Source organism: Podarcis pityusensis (genome assembly GCF_964106645.2).
Source record: "Podarcis pityusensis genome assembly, chromosome: Z".
Taxonomy (NCBI): Eukaryota; Metazoa; Chordata; class Lepidosauria; order Squamata; family Lacertidae; genus Podarcis; species Podarcis pityusensis.
The window spans coordinates 31,838,059-31,856,057 of record NC_138044.1 but is presented as its reverse complement, the minus strand read 5'-3'; the positions used below and the strand labels follow the sequence as shown (position 1 = coordinate 31,856,057).

The 17,999-nt window shown below is 44.0% G+C and overlaps 1 protein-coding gene across 1 annotated transcript in view; it reads left to right on the top strand.

Moving 5' to 3' along the window:
* The first annotated feature begins 9,496 nt into the window (after positions 1-9,496).
* MPP1 (MAGUK p55 scaffold protein 1) overlaps positions 9,497-17,999 on the top strand; it is a 33,545-nt gene continuing 25,042 nt past the window's right edge. Inside the window, exon 1 of the mRNA XM_080990262.1 lies at positions 9,497-9,843. Within this exon, the coding sequence (XP_080846388.1) occupies positions 9,742-9,843 (102 nt within the window). The 5' untranslated portion in view covers positions 9,497-9,741. The remainder of the gene's footprint in view (positions 9,844-17,999) is intronic.

The following is a 17,999-nucleotide window of genomic DNA, read 5'->3' as shown; positions in this document are numbered from 1 at the left end:
GGGGGAAAATTTAAGATCGCGTAAGCCTGCAGGAGAGAGTGAAGAAAGTCAAATTACCACCGCTCTGAACCTGGAAACGGGCTGCTAGTAAGATTGAAATTTTGGATATGCTCATTGACTGTGAATAGATCATCTGCTGACAGTAAGTTAAAGAAGAGAAATACATTGTTTCCATTGTCTCCTTCTGCGTTTAAAAAGGAGTAAAAGTAACTGAAAATTGAAACTAACTTTATTGTTTGAACTGTGCTTAAAAGGATTGATACAATTAGAAATTGTTTCCCCCTAGAGGAAGCCTTTGAAATTGTTACAAGAGCTGAGCTGGGGGAATTTCCACCTGCAAGATAAAACTGCGAGAATCTGGGATTGACCTTGGACCGTTAAGAATGTTGACAGAAGAAGCCTTAGTGGTTGCATTATGTAAGATTAATGATTCATTGGAACAGCTACATAAGAAGACGGATGCGAGGACTATAAAAATTAATAACTTGGAACAAAAAGTGACTAATTTGGCACAAAAAGTCAATATTAATACAGAAATTATTCAGGAATCGATACAGGGATCTATTTTGACATGGCAAATTGAGGAGAAGGCGGGGGAGAAAGTTTTTGCTGTGGAACCTAAAGTGGCACAAGTGGAGAGGGAGAGAGCCCCAGCCTTACAGTTGCAATTTGATGATTATAAGTTGATGCCTTTCAAGACTGAATTTAGAGAAAGTCAGACTTTTAGGATTGGAGCCCCGCTTGGACTGGAGAAAGAAAGTTGGATAGATCCCCTCATGCAGGGGTTTATTGACCTTTGGGACCTGGACTTGGGTCAGGAGGAGACTGGAGTTGTGGGGACTGCCAGACTTGGAGGAACTCTGAAACACGACTGGAAATATCTTTTGAATCTCAGTTCTAACTATGGAGATTTGGCTGACTTGTCGAGAAGGAATAAAAACATTGCTAGATGGGAATTTCCCGGAGATCTACTTTTCAGCATCAAAGGAAGGAAAATAAGAACAAGATCAGGAGAAGACAAAGTAAAGTGCATGTATAAATATGAAGAAGACTTGCAGAAGGGACCTGGAAAAGAGTTAAGAGCCTCGGACAGAAGATCACCAGGTTGATGGGCTATATGGAATTGACGGAAATGACTGGCAGAACCCGAGACCAGGGAGAAGAGACGGTGGAAAAATATTGGAAAAAGTTTAAAATCTATATATGGAAATAATGTAAAATTAATGAGTGTTAGAAAAATGTTGGAAGGGAATTATACGGCTTTTAGTAGAAATATTTTAAGGAATTAAGTATAAATAAGTATTATAGTATTAATGGAAAATAAGGTTAAAATATGTTAAGATAATTACATGACAGAAAATAGAGAAAGATGGAAAGGATTTGCTGAAACAATTAATAGAAATGGAATACAAAAAGGGAGGTGAGAGGAGGTCGATGAAACAAGGGAATGAAAGAGAGGATATTGAGATGGTATGATGTGTGTTTTTTGAATTGTTTTTGCTTTTGTTTTGTATAATGTGTTAATGTTAATGTTGCGTTCTGTATTGTTTATATATTGTATTGTATTGTTTTCTCTTTTGCTTTTTTTCTTCTTTTCTTTTTTCTTTTCTTTTCTTCTTTTTGTAAGGTTTAAAAGCAACAAATATTATTTTTTTTTTAAAAAAGACCACTGGAAGTTGTAATGCAATAATATACAGGCACCTAAGTTTGAAGAACACTGGTCTATACTGACTGGTAGTTGCTCTCCAGGGTTTTAGGCAAGGAACATTCACAGCTCTACCTGGCGGTGTGGGGATCAAACCTTCTTCATGCCAACTTGAAACCTTCGTGCAAAGCAAATACTTTGCCACTAAGCTATGATCCTTCTCCAGTTTTATAAATCAGTTGAAAAGGCAACGCATCATTAAAATACAAAATAAAGCACTGAAAACAAAGCAAGCCAATTAAAAAGCATAACTGTTAAGAGAGGAGGTAAAACAATTAGACCAGGAAGTTTTGCAAGGTGACGGTGGGGAACCTTTGACTCTCCAGATACTGCTAGACTACACAGCTTGGATCAGCCCCAGCCAGAGTGTGCAATAGTCCAGGATGATGGGCAGTGTAGTCCAGCAACATCTGGAAGGCTGCAGGTTCCCCACCCCCATAACAAAATCTGGCTCCAGTGTGCTATCATTAGGCACACAGCCAGCCCAGGGCATTTTGCTGCCCTAAGCAAAACTGAAAATGCCTCTGCCCAGCCACTCACCTGCTGCTACACACCCACACAGAGCTGCTCACTTGCACACCACCTGAGGCAGCTCAAGGAGGCTGCTGGTGGTGGTGGCAAACAGACAGAGGGTAGGTCCACCACTGGCAGGTGGGATCTACTGCCTGAGGCAGGTCAGCTCTGTCTTAGGGTTCCATATTGGTCAAGAACGTGCAAAGAATATGAGCTCAGAATTAAAGCCTACACTTTATATAAATACATCTGAAGGCTCAGCAAATGAGATCAAGGATCTCAGGCACTGCTTCTGTGAAAAAACCTTTGCCTCCTTGAGATGCTGATACTAATAAGGGGTCAAAGTTCTTCCAGACTTTTACTTTCATACTGAAAAAACACACCATGAAATTTCTTTTTAGTTTGTCAGTTGGAACCACTCAGTGAGTTTTGAGCCCCTGGCTGTTGCAAGCTTAGGTTGGCCAAAAATATTCCTGAGCGTAATCGATTTAAACTATCTTTCATGTTTTTACCTTTGTTTTCTTGTGTTTGTTTATTTCTTCTGTCCACTGCCACAATATATTTTATGGTGGGCAGTTTATACTTTTTAAAAATATATATACAAGAACTAATAAATAAAAGCCCCAGGACCAAGAGGATGTCCAGGATTCTGCAATCACAAGTGATGTATTTGTGTCTTCCCTAATCAGCAGCTATCTTCAGCCAATAACGCAAGAGCAGCCAACATGGTGCATTCCAAATGCTGTCGGACTACAACTCCCCAAACCCCTATCAACTGGCCTCACTGACTGGGACTGATGGGAACTGGGGTCCCAACAAAGATGTGAAGGGCACCACGGCTACCTCTGAATTAATACATCTCTCTGAGGAAAATGTATAATTAGGAACATACACAACCCATCCCCTGGTGCTGCTATGATACTTCTGCTACTAAGCTCCTTTTGCCTGTTCTAGAGAAAAAAACCACCACAACAATGGTTTGAATCCAGAGAAGAGCTAGTGGAACTCTGCTTGTGCAATATGCACTTATTTTGCTTTGCGCCAGGCCAAAAGCCACTCCTATGGGTTGAGAAACCTCTGGAAAAGAATGGAATGGGGCATGGAGAGTGGAGCAGGGCAAGGAAATCTGAAGAATTTGGATTAAAGAATTTGTTAAAAATCAAACAAACATCTATTGTTTTCAGTAAACAGTATACCATAACCAAAAAGTAACAAACAGACCACCAAGAAGAAGAAAAGAACAGAACAAAACAAAACAATAACACCATGTTAGATCACTCATAGAGCTTTTGTATCAGAATTCACGAGAAGATTTTTAAAAAAAAACCCGAATTTGATAGAATCACCTACAAATTTTTATTTTTATTTTTTATATACTTTTCAGATATATATATTTCACTGATTTTATAATCATTTTGACATTTTAAAACTTGATTTCCTTCCCCCTCTTTCTGCGGTTCCTTAAATTTATTTTTAATATCTTCTGCATATCCAAATTAATTTTACTTATCATATATATATATATATATATATATATATATATATACACACTCTTATGTAGCTGCAGGTTGTTACAATAATCCTGCCAGTGTTTTTCTCTGTTTACAATTTATCTGCAAATATTTGATAAATCATTTCCATTCTTTTATAAAAAATTTGTTATCTTGATTTCTTATTCTTCCAGTAAGTTTCACCATTTCTCCATATTCCGTAAGTTTTTGTATCCATATTCTTTGCTGGGACTTCTTCTTTCCATTTTTGGGCAAGTAACATTCTTGCTGCTGCTGTATACATGAATTAATTTCTATAAAATTTAGATAGAAAGGCTCTAGAATCACCTAGAGATGCAGAATCAAATTTCCTTCCCAGCTAGCTCTGGAGGGTGAGTTCTTCAGGTGAGTTCTTCCAGCCACCAGAAGTGGTCACACATGGAGCCACTGAGACCTGTGTCTGCTCACAATGTCAGTTTTATTTTTTGTGCCTTTGCTGTCTCCCCCGCAGGTGTTCGCCGGTCCTGGCTGTCAGATTACCTGGATGATGTCTGGACTCATGTCTTCCACTCTTTTCCAAGATCGGCTCTGTACGCCTTCCCGGCTGCTTTGGGGATCCTGTTCCTTCTCTGCTGTGCCACGTAAGTGTCATAGCAAGGGATTTATTCCACCTCCCAATGTCTGAACTAAGGTAGGGATGAGGGCCTTGTAGGCCCTCCAACCATCACTGGATTACTACTCCCATAATCTCTGATCAGATGGAGCTGGTGGGAATTGGGAGTCCAGTCCAGTCCAGTTCCCCGAGCGGTTTAGCAGCCAATCCCTCTTCCCAGAAAATTCTGCAAATTGTAGCTCTATGAAAAGAATAGGGACCAATTCACAGCATCCTTAATAAACTACAGCTCCCGTAATTCTTTTTTTTCGGGGGTGGAAGGAAACTATGATTGTATAAAGTGGTATAATGTTTATTTAAATGTAAGTGCAGATGGGCCTGAGATATGAAACTTGTTTTCCTCTCAATGACCTGCAGTAACTTTGTCCAAAGGTTGCCCTGGCTTGAACTTCCTCAATTAGACTGTCTTCTTGCGCAATTCTGTCAGATGTCTGTAGTCAGAGGCAACCAGTCAACGCTGCCTTTCTGGTGACTGGCTTTAAATAGCACTCACCTTCAGAGAGAGGGAGGCTCACAGAGGCAGATGGTGGTGGGGAATATTGAAATATAACTGAAAAAGACCCTAAGGTGGTAGTGAGGCAAAAACACAGGAGACCCACTGCCAGTCAGTGCTCAGTATATGGTCTGGCTCCGTATAAGGAAGCTCCCTGTGTTCTTAGGAAATATTTTCTCAGCCTTTATGTACTCCTTGCACTCATGCTCAGAGGGTCTCCTGCAGATATCATCACATCAAATGATCTGCCCATGCAATGTAGAAATTAGGCTTTTACTGTAATGTGGTGTCCCCTACTCTTTAGAACTTTTCCCTAGTCCATTGGAGTTGGGCCCCATTTCTATTATATTTTTGGTACCTTGTGAAGACGTTTTCAATGAGCCCTCTAAGTGCAGATTGTTGTTCCTGTTGTCATGATCCTTACGTTTATTACCCTGCCTTCACCAGCAGGTCCCAATTTAATATTCAGAAATGAAAATCAGTTTCAACAAATTAGTTTCAGGAATAGGCAGTGCTTTTCTCTCCCTCAGGGGGTACTCAGGGGTATGTTGGAGAAAAGTGTGGCATGTACTGTAACAACTTCATGGTGAGTACCGGCACCTATTTTTCTAGAGAAAAAGCACTGGGAATAGGGTTGTAATTGTATTGGATTTGAAACTTGAAAAAGACCCTAAGGTGGTAGTGAGGCAAAAACACACACACACAATTTTTTAAAATTTTTCTTTATTTTTACTGTTAACCACTTCAGGGTATTAAATTGGATACATAGAGTACATGAAACATTAAAAAAAAAAGAAATTCAAAACAGCAAAAGGCTTTTGTTTTCTCAGAGTACAAGCGAGGGGGTCTTATTTTGCTTTTAGCTGAATAACGCTGGGGGATGCTGTGAACACAGTGAATTTTGATTTCAGTAAGGCTTCTGACAAAGTCCCCCATGATATTGTATTCTTGCGAGGAAGCTGGTAAAATGCGGGTTAAACGAGGTAATTATAAGGTGGATTTGTACCTGGTTGACCGACAGAGCCTAAAGAGTGCTTGCTAATTGCTTCTCGTCATCCTGGGGAAAAGTGACAAGTGGGGTGCCACAGGGTTCTGTCCTGGGCCCATAGTTGTTCAACGTCTTTATAAACGGCTTAAGTGAAGGAATTGAGGGGGTACTGCTCATTCAATTTGCAGATGACACAAAACCGGGAGGGGTAGGAAATACTGCAGAAGAAATAATTAGGGTTCAAGATGACCTTGACAGATTGAAGAACCAGGCCCCAACTAACAAAATGAATTTCAGTATGGAGAAATGCAAGGTTCTGCATTTAAGCAGGAAAAAACAAGCAGCACCAGTATAAGATGGGGGACAGCTGCATTCTAAGTTCTGCCAGTTTTCAGTACTGTATGCAGGGCCAGATTTAGGTTTCATGAGGCCCTAAGCTACTGAAGGTAATGGGGCCCTTTATATGTCCAGCTGTCCTTTGTCAACAAATTGTCACTGTTTTTTTGTGTTGAATACAGTGATACCTTGGGTTACAGATGCTTCAGGTTACAGACGCTTCAGGTTAAAGACTCCGCTAACTGAGAAATAGTACCTTGGATTAAGAACTTTGCTTCAGGATGAGAACAGAAATCGTGCGGCGGGGTGGCGGCGGAGGTGGGAGACCCCATTAGCTAAAGTGGTACCTCAGGTTGAGAACAGTTTCAGGTTAAGGACGGACCTCTAGAATGAATTAAGTTCTTAACCCAATGTACCACTGTATATGCTATATGGTAATTTATGGACCTAATAGGTATCTATAGCCAATTGCACATAACAAAATATGTATTTTATCAAAGTATTTGTTGAACTTATCTTATATTTTGGAAATGTACATCCAGGTTGTTTTTTTCTTCATTTTTTTGGGGTGCCCCAAGAGAGTGGGGCCCTAAGCTATAGCTTGTTTAACTTATACATAAATCCGGCACTGACTGTGTGGTTTGGAAGGAGTTGGTAAAATAAAGAACACTGCCTTCACTCTTCTGTGTATTTTCACAATTCTGGGGGTTCCTGCTTTTTCTTAGGCAATCAGTTTCTATTCTTTTTATAGTCCATTTACGCATACACAAATGCATTTTTCATCAGTGTGGCCTTTTGTGTGTGTTTTCCAGAGTCCTTATGGATTAAGGAGGTGCTGCCGGAGGCGATCAGCATATTTCAGCCATCCATTTGAATATCTTTGTGATCCTTCACCAGGTTTGAAAACTCAGCCCCATCACTAATCGCAGCAAAATCCTGGATAGTCACATTACCTGATCTGATTATTCAGAGGGGGGTGGGGGTGGGAAACCAAACAAACTACTGTTGTTACTCCTTTTGAATAAATGTTGTCATTTCACATGCAGCAATGCTTGCATAAACTGTGGTTGTTAGGCTGATCACAAAGGGTAAGAAATCAGGAAATCAGGTCATCAATATACGGTATATGTTTTGTATGCATATTTTGAAAAGGACTAGGACTTTAGAATGCTGTTGTGACTGTTCCTGTTAATCTCCTCATACATATAGGATAGCTGCATATTGCCTTGATGATCCTCAGGGACCCTTCCAACTCTACAATTCTGTGATTCATACTTATTATGGCAATTGTTGCATGGTTATCAGGAGAGGCCTTTGGGGCAGAAACCAAGCCCCTACTTAGGGGGATGAGGAGGATCTCAACTGTCTACTGCATTTTGAAGTAAGGGAAGTAATGCACATTGCCATCTAAAAATACATTCCCATAAGAACAATAAGCCTAGTAATTAATATTACCTAACTGCACCACCACTGGGCATTTGAGGCCCAGTCAAAACCCCAAGAGTACCTGGCAAACAGGAAGCTGCGTGGCTCTCCCGTTACCTGTTATCCCAATTGTCACAGTTGCAACAGCTCCCAGGTGTGGAGAAAGTGGTTTCACAGGCTTGCAGTTCTTTGCTGGGGGCTGTTGTACTCTGTGCAAAATATACCAACTGTACACCAATTTGGGCTTGTTATGCATGCTTATTACACTGCTTTTGGGGTGGAGGAAGATTAATACATGGAAATGGTGAATGAAAAAGGATCAAGCTTTCCATTTCAGTATTATGAAAGCATGCATACTTTTCTATAGCTTAAAAAGATGGAAGTTTCCCCATGGATCGAAAACTAAATTTTTCTGCAGCGCAGCTTTTACAAATGAACTATGGAATGATGGAAAATGAACTACAAAATGAACAACAACAAGAAGAAGAGAGCCTTGGGGGTCCCTCAAGACTAAACTAATTTATTATAGCATAAATTTTGGAGGACTAGAGCCCTCTTCATCACATGCAGGAAGGATAATCCATGCAGGGTGCTGGTCAGCCAGTTTACACATGTAAGCTGATAAGGATCCATTGTCCCTATTTAATCCACAAGTGATAGTGTTAAATCTCTTTAATTATAATTCAGCAGTTTTACATTTCAGTTTCCCTTTGTTTCAATAAGGTCATTATACCAAATAAGGATATTATACCAAAAGCAAGCTGGGGAACATTCCAACATTTCCTTGGGAAAAGGGCCCTGTTCCCACAGGCATACAATTACTTAGCACCTGGTAACAGTCCAACATCAAGTGATGACTTGCACAAGCTGGAAGGTTCACAGCACACAAAAGTTCTTTACATGGTACATAGTTAAACTATGGGATTCACTCCCACAAGAGGTAGCAGTGCTACCAACTTGGATGACTTTAAAAGATATTAGGCAGATTTATGGACCAGCCAATGACTACTAATCCTGGTGACTATGTTCTTGCCTCCACAGTTGGAGGCAGTAGGTCTTGGAATACTGAGTGCTGATGCACTCAGTTTCTCCTTGGAGCCCCGCTGAATTGAATGGGACTTACTCCCAGTAAGTACAGTACAGTACATGGCTCATTGGTAGTGCATATCCTTTGAATGCAGAAGGCTCCAGGTTCAATTTCTGACAACTCTAGGCAAGGCAGGGAAGGACCCTGGTTTGAAATAATGGGAGTGCCGCTGCCAGTTCGTGTAGACAATATTGAGCTAGAATGACCAAGGGTCTGGTTCTGTACAAGTCAGCTTCCTAGATCACCAGTTGAATCGCCGATTGCCACGCAACCACAAAAAGCACCGTATTTATGCATGAATTGATGGGAGAGCGCCTGTTCTGCAGACGTAGAGACCAAGTCCAGTCACGGACACTGTCCATAGAAGGCCGAGGAAGACCCCTGCCTGAGAACCAGGAGAGCCGCTGCTGCCAGTGTTACTCGGCCGAAGGCAGCCCCCTCTGTTCTTGAGGTGACGTCGCTTATCGGCCCCCAAAACAATCGCTGCTGCTTGCACGGCCCAGCTCGTTCAACATTGCAGAGCATCGTGCTTTGCGTAAGCGAAGCGGTGGCTCTGGCAGGCAAGCAGGAAGACACTCGGCTCTGGCAGGAGGGGGCGCAAGAGGGCGCGCGCGCGGACTGGAGAGGTTGGATAGGGCTTGCACCGCTGTCCCCAGCGCAGGGCGCTCGGCGGCGCTAAGTGGCTAGGGGAACGCAGGGCTGCTGCTTTGGCAGCCGCTGTGGGCCGGGTGGAGAGATCCCTCCCTATTTAGCCACTCCCAGCGGGCGGGCCTGGTCCTCCCCTCTGCTGCCTTCTCCGGCGCACCGTGACTCTGCAACCCTTTCGGTTTAGGAGGCTCCGGCCGGCTGTAGTGTGCGCGCGGGGTCTACTCGGCTCCAGAAGCAGCAGCAGCAGCGGCTTGACAGAGATCACGCCTTGCGGGTGGAAGGAGAACCCCTCGGGCCGCTGACGAGACGCCGTTCGACTCCGAGCCTCTTAGCATCACACTACCCCGGGGTGCTGAGCTACTCGCGCCTGGCGCCCACCAACCATGACGCTCAAATCCAGCCGGAGTGACAGCGTGAGCAGCATGAGGACCGCGCTGTCCGACCTGTACCTGGAGCACCTTCTGCAGAACAGGCCTAAGGCCGAGGTGAGAGGCGCTTCTGGAGATTGGGGCATGCGGGGGTGGCCGGTGGGAAAACGTGGCAACGGCCGCTGAACGCGCCGTAGCGCTGGAGGTGGGCAAGCCCCTCCCTCCCGCTCATGTTTAAAGCAAGGAGCGGGTTGTTACCTTTCCGATGCTGGGCGGGAGGCCCCCACCCACCCACCCACGTTGTCCACTTAACTCTATATGCTGATCGATGCAAATGCATCGCTTGCCTGTTACTTAACACATATCCCTTGGGGGTGGATAAATTTGGGCATGGACTAGGGTGGCCCCAACCGGTCTTGAGTTTTATGGACTTCGCAAGTGAGACTTCGGGCTGCAATTCTGAAACCCATTCACTAGAGAGTAAACGCTGTTGCACGCAGTGGGGTATACGTCCCGTTAAGCATGCGAAGGTCTGCCTGTGCCATTTGCGTTACCTGGGTACCAGCAATGCTATCTAGGAAGCAGAATGGACCAGCTTAGGCCAGCTGATGCACGGGAGATGTACTTTTGAATCCACCTTTTTTTTAAAAAAAGGAACGTGGGGAGCTTCTGCCTGATGCGTTGACAGACCACTGACCCCATGCAGTTTGGTATCACCTAAGCAGAGTGGCAGGCATGGGTCCTTCTTCCAGCCTTGCTAGAGATGTGGTGGGATTGAATTTGGGACCTTCTGTATGCAAAACAGGGAAGAGCTGCAAATTAGTGGCAGAGCAGCTGCTTGCATGGAGAAAGCACCAGGCTCAATGCCTAGCACTGACTGGGAGAGACCCCTCTCTGAAATCCTGGAGAGCTGCTACCAGTCAGTGTAGGCAATACTGAGCTAGATGGACCAGTGGTCTGACTCTGTAGACAGCAGCTTCCTATGTTCCTGTCCTCTGTCACTAGGCTTGTTCCCTTCCCTTTGGAAGTGGGAGAGTCTGGTGGGACAAGGTTGTCTGTGGGATCCGGGTGATGATAGATTTCCCTCTTCCACTTTCATTTCGAATAACTCCAGTGATTTTTGCTCTTGTGGTGGCTGGACACCATCACACTCCTTGCAAGTGGCGGAGGACAGTTGTTTTAAGTGGGTTACAGTACATGGTCTATTGGGGTGCTTCTCAGTTTCATGCTTTTTGGCCGAGATCCGAACACAGTCCCTTGCGTGGAACCAATATTTTTTCTGCCTGTACTCTGGGGTTTCCGGATTTCTCTTCTAGCAGTAACTCTGATATGTTGGATTGAAAGCTGCTGTGGAGGGTACCCCATTTTTTTCTAGAGTGGCACTTTGGAAATCAGTTGGAGAGGACGTATTGGGAAATTTGACCCCTGGACACTTTCGACTAGAGCAATGTTTCCCAAACTTTTCCAGGTGTTTCAGACTACAATTCCCATCATTCCTAGCTAGCAGGACCAATGGTCAGGGATGATAGGAACTGTAGTCAAAAAACAACTGGAGACCCAAGTTTGGGAAACCCTGGACTAGAGCTATTCCTTGAAGCAAAGCAGAACATGTTCATGAATGGCTATTCAGAACAGAATAGCCAGCTTTGGAGCCATCCAGGTAAACAAGAATCCCAGGACAGATTGGGGTAGATATGCTATGCAGCTCATGCATCCTGCTGCAAACAAGGGCCTCTTGCAAGTTGGATCTCTTTGACTGGCCCTTTTGTGGATTTCCCTATGCAAAGACCACAGTGGGGGACAGAAGTGTGAGGACAGACCTCCATCAAAGAGGCTCATGTGCAGGTGTGCAAGGTGTTCCACACATTGGAAAAACATGATGTGCTGGGTTACTGTTGCCAAGTCCATAGATCATTCAGACAATTTGAATGTAGTTGGTGGAAATGTGGCTCTCAAGCCACACTTTTTTTTCCTTTCTGAAACTGTTACAGCAAGTACATTTTAAGGGAGACCATGGAGACTGACCCTTTTAAGGGAGGGGGCTTGTTTTTTGCTTGCTTTTCTCTTGTTGCCTGCGTGCCCTCTTCCCTTGTTGCCTGTTGGCAAGCTAATCACAAGTATTAAGAGTTTGGGGGCACAGCTGCATTTTGCAGCTGGTCATCTTGTCCCTTTGCTTCTGAGTAGAGCCTGTGCGTGTATTGTGTGTGTGAGAAGGATTCAGTGCTTTACTTCAGAGGAAGTTGGCGCTCTCTCTCTCGCTCTCACTCTCGCTCTCTGCTGCAAAGTTGCATCTGGTCAGAACTGGAAGTGGCAATTGGCTTGTGCTGATTTAGCTGCAGAGCTATTCAGTTTGGGGGAAGTGATGACAGGAACATAAGAAGCTGTCATATACTAGGTCAGTTTTCTTAGCACATCTCTCCCAGCACTGCCTATTCTTGCTAGCATTGGCTAGAGATGTGAAGGCCAATAAAGAAAATGAGGGGAAACTTCTTCGGGATTTCCCCCCCCTTCTGTTTTTCCATGCCTGCACAATCTCTAACATTGGCTTTTCAGAATCTCATGCAGGGCTCTTCCCCACCATTGATAAGACTATCAGTGTCTGCTAGACATAATGGCTAGCTGCCTCTACTGTTGGGGGATTCACAGGTCAGGAGAATGCTGTTGTACTCAGGTCCAACATTTGTGCTTTCGAGCAAGTCCAAAACAAGCAAGGACTCCAGGAATGGGGAGCCTGTGCCTTTCAGTTGCTGTGGAACAACTTCCATCATTCCTGGCCATACATGCTGGGCCTGATGGGAGTTGAAGTCCAATGACATCTGACAGGCCACAGGTTCTCCCACCAATGCACTACTGTTTTGGCTTTTTCTCTCCATGCCTCCACACTCTGACCTGTGCTATTTAATATGATTGGTCTGCCTTATGGGGCTGTTGTGCGAATGACTGAGTTCACACTTCTGAAGTGCTTTGGATACTTGAACTTGTTGGCATCTGTCTGCCTTGGGAGACAGTGGAGGAGTGCGCCTTTCGGGGAGTGAAGTCAAACTGTTGGAAGGTTACAGCGCCTGCTGTGGCTGTAGAGACCGATACGGGAGAGACATGTTTTGTTGCAGCTGGACCAGTTGAAAGCATCCGGTTTTGCTGCTACAAGTGCACCATGGTGTTTCTTCCTTCTGTGCTCCTCCCAGCAGTCATTCCTCCTCTAGTCACTGCTTATGGATACACAACCTGACTATCTCCAGGAACTTGGTTGTCTGTAAGGGATTTGCAGACAGCGGGGTTGAAGTTGCCAGCCTTCCTGTCACATTTGCAGACATCTTTGTAACACAGAGTATTATTAAAAATATATAAACACTTTTTAAAAAATGCAGTACAAATCTCTAATCACCAGCTGCTGCTATAAACAAGTCTGAGCAAAAAAACAATTTTGCATTGCTGCTGGACTCTCACAAGGTTCAGGCCCTAACAGGCTTCTTGGTGTGTGTGTTTTATCCTGGGAACTATCGCTGCTTTTGATGCTGTTGATATACAGATTAGGGGCAGTCAAGGAAAGCAAGTTTCCCCAGCAGGTCTCAATGACCACAGTGGAACAATAGTGGGAGGAGTAGATACCTCTCTGATAGCTCACTGATGTGGCACCAATTCATGGTAAGAGAAGTGTTATCTTGAAGTTGTTCCAAAAAAATACTGGCATGGTACAGACAGCAACTTGGGGAGTATTTAGACCAGGGAAATAGCACGGAAGGAAATGGTTGAACACATCCTCTGTTTGTCCTGCTTCTTCTGTCCAATTTTCCTTCCCTCCCCACTGCCCTATAGCTGCTTTTAAGTTAACATAAATATGTTGGGAGATCCAGTTGCAGATCTCCTGCATAGTAAGTAGTTTAGCTTGGCTAATGTCTAGCTTTTATGACTTGGCAATGGGGGAATTTGGCTTTATCAAATCTATGTAGTGTACCTTTTGGCAACTTGCCCCTGTGCAACCCTTTTTTCCTTTGAGCTAAAGATACCCAGCTTCTTCGATCTTCTGCCACATGACTTGGCATCCTGGAGACACTCATTTTTTTGTCACTCTCCTCTGAAAACCTTCTGACTGGTCAGCACCCTCTCTGAACCGTGTGGCAGATGCAGAACTGGAGACAGTGCCGCAAATGAAATAGCCTTGCTGTGAAGAGTAGTCCAGTTGTTGTTTCTTGGGGTTTTTGTGTGATGCTCCTGTTAAATGCACCATTGTTGTATAATGTTTCATGTTTGGCCTGATCTGCACAGAGAATGTCTTTGGATGGTTTGCTTATGTTGCCTTAGCTGCGAAAACAGTTGCTGCATGACCGTGGGAGCCATGTGAAGATCCATTTGTCCATAGAATCCAACCGTTTGGTGAATTAAAACATGGCTCGGCAGTTCTAGATTTCCAGTTGGCAGTGACTGAGGATGGGGGAGAAATAGACTATCATATTTTTCTGCTATATGTTAAAACAGCACTGTTTCATACAATGTGTAGGTCATACAATGAACTAACATAACACTAGTCAAACTGGGGAGCTAGAATGGATGCAGTACTGTGCAAGTAACATCTAAAATCAAAGTTGATTCTCCATGTGAAATGCATGTCAATATGTACACAGGCATCACCCCCACACATTTTAGATACATTGCATGCTATACCATGTTCATTAATCTCTCTGCTGTGCTAATATTCCAACTTTATTCCATAAGTCTCAAGGCAGTATACATAGTATTCCCAGGCAGTCTCTCATCCAGGCAATGAACAGATCCAGACCTGCTTAGCTTCAGCAAGGTATCATGTGCTTTCAAGAAGGTGCATTGCTGAAGTCAACCCTGAGCCATGCTTTACCCTCTTCTCTAGTTAGACTTCCTCCCTTCTCCAAATTCCCTGTCATTGCTTTAGGAATAATAGCAAGTTGCCTTATACCAGGTCAGGTTATTTGCCCAGCTCTTTTCCACTATTGTCTGGTTCCAGGCTAGCCAATGCTGTCCAGATGTTGTTGGATGACAGCTCCCATCACCTCTGATTGTTGGCTGTGCAGCCTACAGCAGATGGGAACTCAGAGTCCCAACAATATCTACTTGGCTACCCTTGGGCTCTATTTTGAAAAGAGCCGTCAAAATGGTTAAGGGAATGCAACAACTTGCCCTATACGAAAAGCTTGCAGTGTTCGGGATTTTATAGTTTTAGAGAAAAGGCGAGTAAGAAGTGATGTGACATAAGCTTAAAAAATTACATAGGGCATGGAGAACGTGGAAAGATCAATATTTTCCTCTCTGTCTCAGAACATCAGTACTAAGAGATGTCCATTGAAGCTGAATGTTGGAAGACTCAGAACAGATAAAATAAAACACTTCTTCATGTGGTATATAGTTAAACTATGGAACCTGCTCCCACAGGAGGCAGTGATTACCATCAACCTAGAGGGCTTTATAAGACAATTAGGTAAATTCATGGAGGTGAGGGCTATCAATGGCTACTAGCCATTGTGACTATGTTCTGCTGCCACAGTTCGAGGCAGCGATGCTTCTGAATACAAGTTGCAGGAGGAAGAGAGTGCTCTTTTGCTCAGGCCTTCTTGTGGCTATTGAGAACAGGATGCTGAACTAGACGGGTCATTGGCCTGATCCAGCAGGCTCCTCTTATATTAGGTTATTAACACCTGTTGTTAATTTTTCAATATTGATATTACTTCCAAGTTCTTTCACAACAGTTGTCTCTGCCTGTTTGAAGAAGAAATTCTTGAGGATCTTTTCAAGAGTCATACAAAGATCTTCCTTATGTTCTTATGATGTTTGTCAGCAGGTCTCCAAAGTCTCAGGGACAGATAAATCTTTCCCATCACCTGCTGCTAGATAATCTTTTAACTGGAAATGCTGGGGATTGGACTTGTGACCTTCTGCATGTAAAACTGAGGTTTCACCTCTGAGCTGTTGCCTGTGTGTTTTTTTAAAGAAAAGCCTGAGCATTTGTTGACGGACTGATTCTCAGTGTAAACAAAAGTGTATGGATGCATAAATAACTAAACCACCCTTGCACATGGAAAACTAGCATTTTAGGGAGCAGGTTAGAGTGTTCAACTTTAGCCTAGGGAGACCTGGGTTCAAATTCCCTCTCCTCCACAAAGCTTAGTTGGTAATCTTGGTCTTAGTCACTAGCTCCTAATCTAACCTACCTCACAGGGCTGTTTTGTGGATAAAAGGGGTGGCAACCATGTATGTTGCTCTTGGATCCTTGGTGGAAAGACGGGATGCAGGTTGACCATGCATAGTAAGAAGAACCAGGCCCTTAAGTAGCACATATCAAACTGGTTACAGTACTAGGCACAGAAGTTCTGCCCACCTTCTTCTTCCTTTCTTCTGTTGCAGAATCAAGTAAAGCATACCTAGGTTTCTGCATGACCTTCAGGCCAGGAAAGTGGCTTTTAAAATGAACTAATGACTTGGAAGGGGACACGGGTGGCGTTGTGGTCTAAACCACAGAGCCTAGGGCTCGCCGATCAGAAGTTCAGCGGTTTGAATCCCCGCGACGGCGTGAGCTCCCGTTGCTCGGTCCCTGCTCCTCCCAACCTAGCAGTTCAAAAGCATGTCAAAGTGCAAGTAGATTAATAGGTACTGCTCTGGCGGGAAGGTAAATGGCATGCTCTGGTTCACCAGAAGTGGCTTAGTCATGGTAGCCACATGACCCGGAAGCTGTACGCCAGCTCCCTCAGCCAATAAAGCGAGATGAGCAGCGCAACCTTAGAGTCGTCCGTGACTGGACCTAATGATCAAGGGTCCCTTTACCTTTACCTTTTTAATGACTTGGAAATGAATAGTCTTGTTAATGTTTAAATATTTTAATGCACTGCTTTGCATTTGACTGCTTTGTATTATAATGAAACCCTTGATGATGGGAGAAGCTGTTTGTTCCTTTCCAAGGTTTCCATCTTTTGCTGTTTTGCCAGAGCTGCAGAGCATTTCCTGAACTGGGAGCACCAAGACCTGCATCTGTTTGTTGGATTTACACCTGAGTCAGGTGACCTGACCATTCACATACTGGAGAGATGGCAGCCATTGCCTTTGCTTCTTGAATCTTTTTTTTTTTGTTGGGGGGGGACTATGTGTTTACAAGGCAATGCGAATGAAGCACCATCTTTGAAAATCAAAAGCAGCCTTGCTCTTTTCTCCTTCCTTGAAAAAAAGCTGCTGTTTGTTTAAATACCCACCTAGTGAAACTGCACTAGGGTAGCACTTTTGAGTGGTAAATGGCAACAGAGAAAGAATAAAGCACTATCTTTTGCTGCTGTGCCTCCTCTCATAATAGTCACCAAGGCTGCTTTTGGGTTGTTTGGTTTTTTTAAAACTGCCGCTAAGATTTGTGTAATGAAAAGAAATCTCTAGACCAGCTGTCAGCTTTGGATACGCAGCAAAAGTCCTCGGGCTTTGCTTGCAAAAAAGCAGCAAGAGCTGGCTGCTGCTGCTGTTATAATTCCTTCCTATGGCAAACTTGGATGGTGAATGCCATTAGAAACTGGGGTCCAAATGAGAAATAAGGCGGTGGTATTAGCATAGTCAAGGAAACGCCAAGATTTGCAGAAGTTCAAGAAAACTAACAGAATGAAACAAAAACACGAACGGTCCCAAACCCTCAAAATACACCCACAGAGAAGATAGATCATGTTCATCTATTACGGAGTACTGGTTGGTGGTTGGAAAGAAAATAAGAAAATGGAGAAGTCATTGGGGAGAGGAATGCCCTGTTTGGAGTGAATGGCTGGCTTGAACCTTGAACAGGGCACTCCTGCAAAAATCCCCCTTCCCTTCTTTTGTGCAGTGAAAGTGCTGTATAAATACTAAAGTTTGCCTTGCCTACTCGCCTCTGTGAGTAAAAATATGAGGAGAATTCAGCATCACTCCTCCCTAAATGTTCTGTTGGCACAAGCATTTCAACTTGCCCGATGGAATGGGACCTTCCCTCACGTGCTGTTCTGGGGTTTCTCCCAACCCCAACTTGAGGGAGGTCGGGGGGAAGCCCCATTGCACTAGCTGAAGTCCTTGTGTGGGCTTCTGCTAATGGGACTGATCAGTTCAATAGCTCATTGGATGCCACCATTTCAGTCTTTTCCACCTCTCCACTGTACCTGTGTAGTGAGTCACCAAGGCACTGATTGTCCAGAAGCTTTGATAGAGACCTCCTCGTCTGTTCTTACCCTAGGGTTTCCCTGGGATAGGGAACTTGTGGCTCTCCAGAAAAATTGTGGACTATGACTCACAGCCCCCCTAACCAG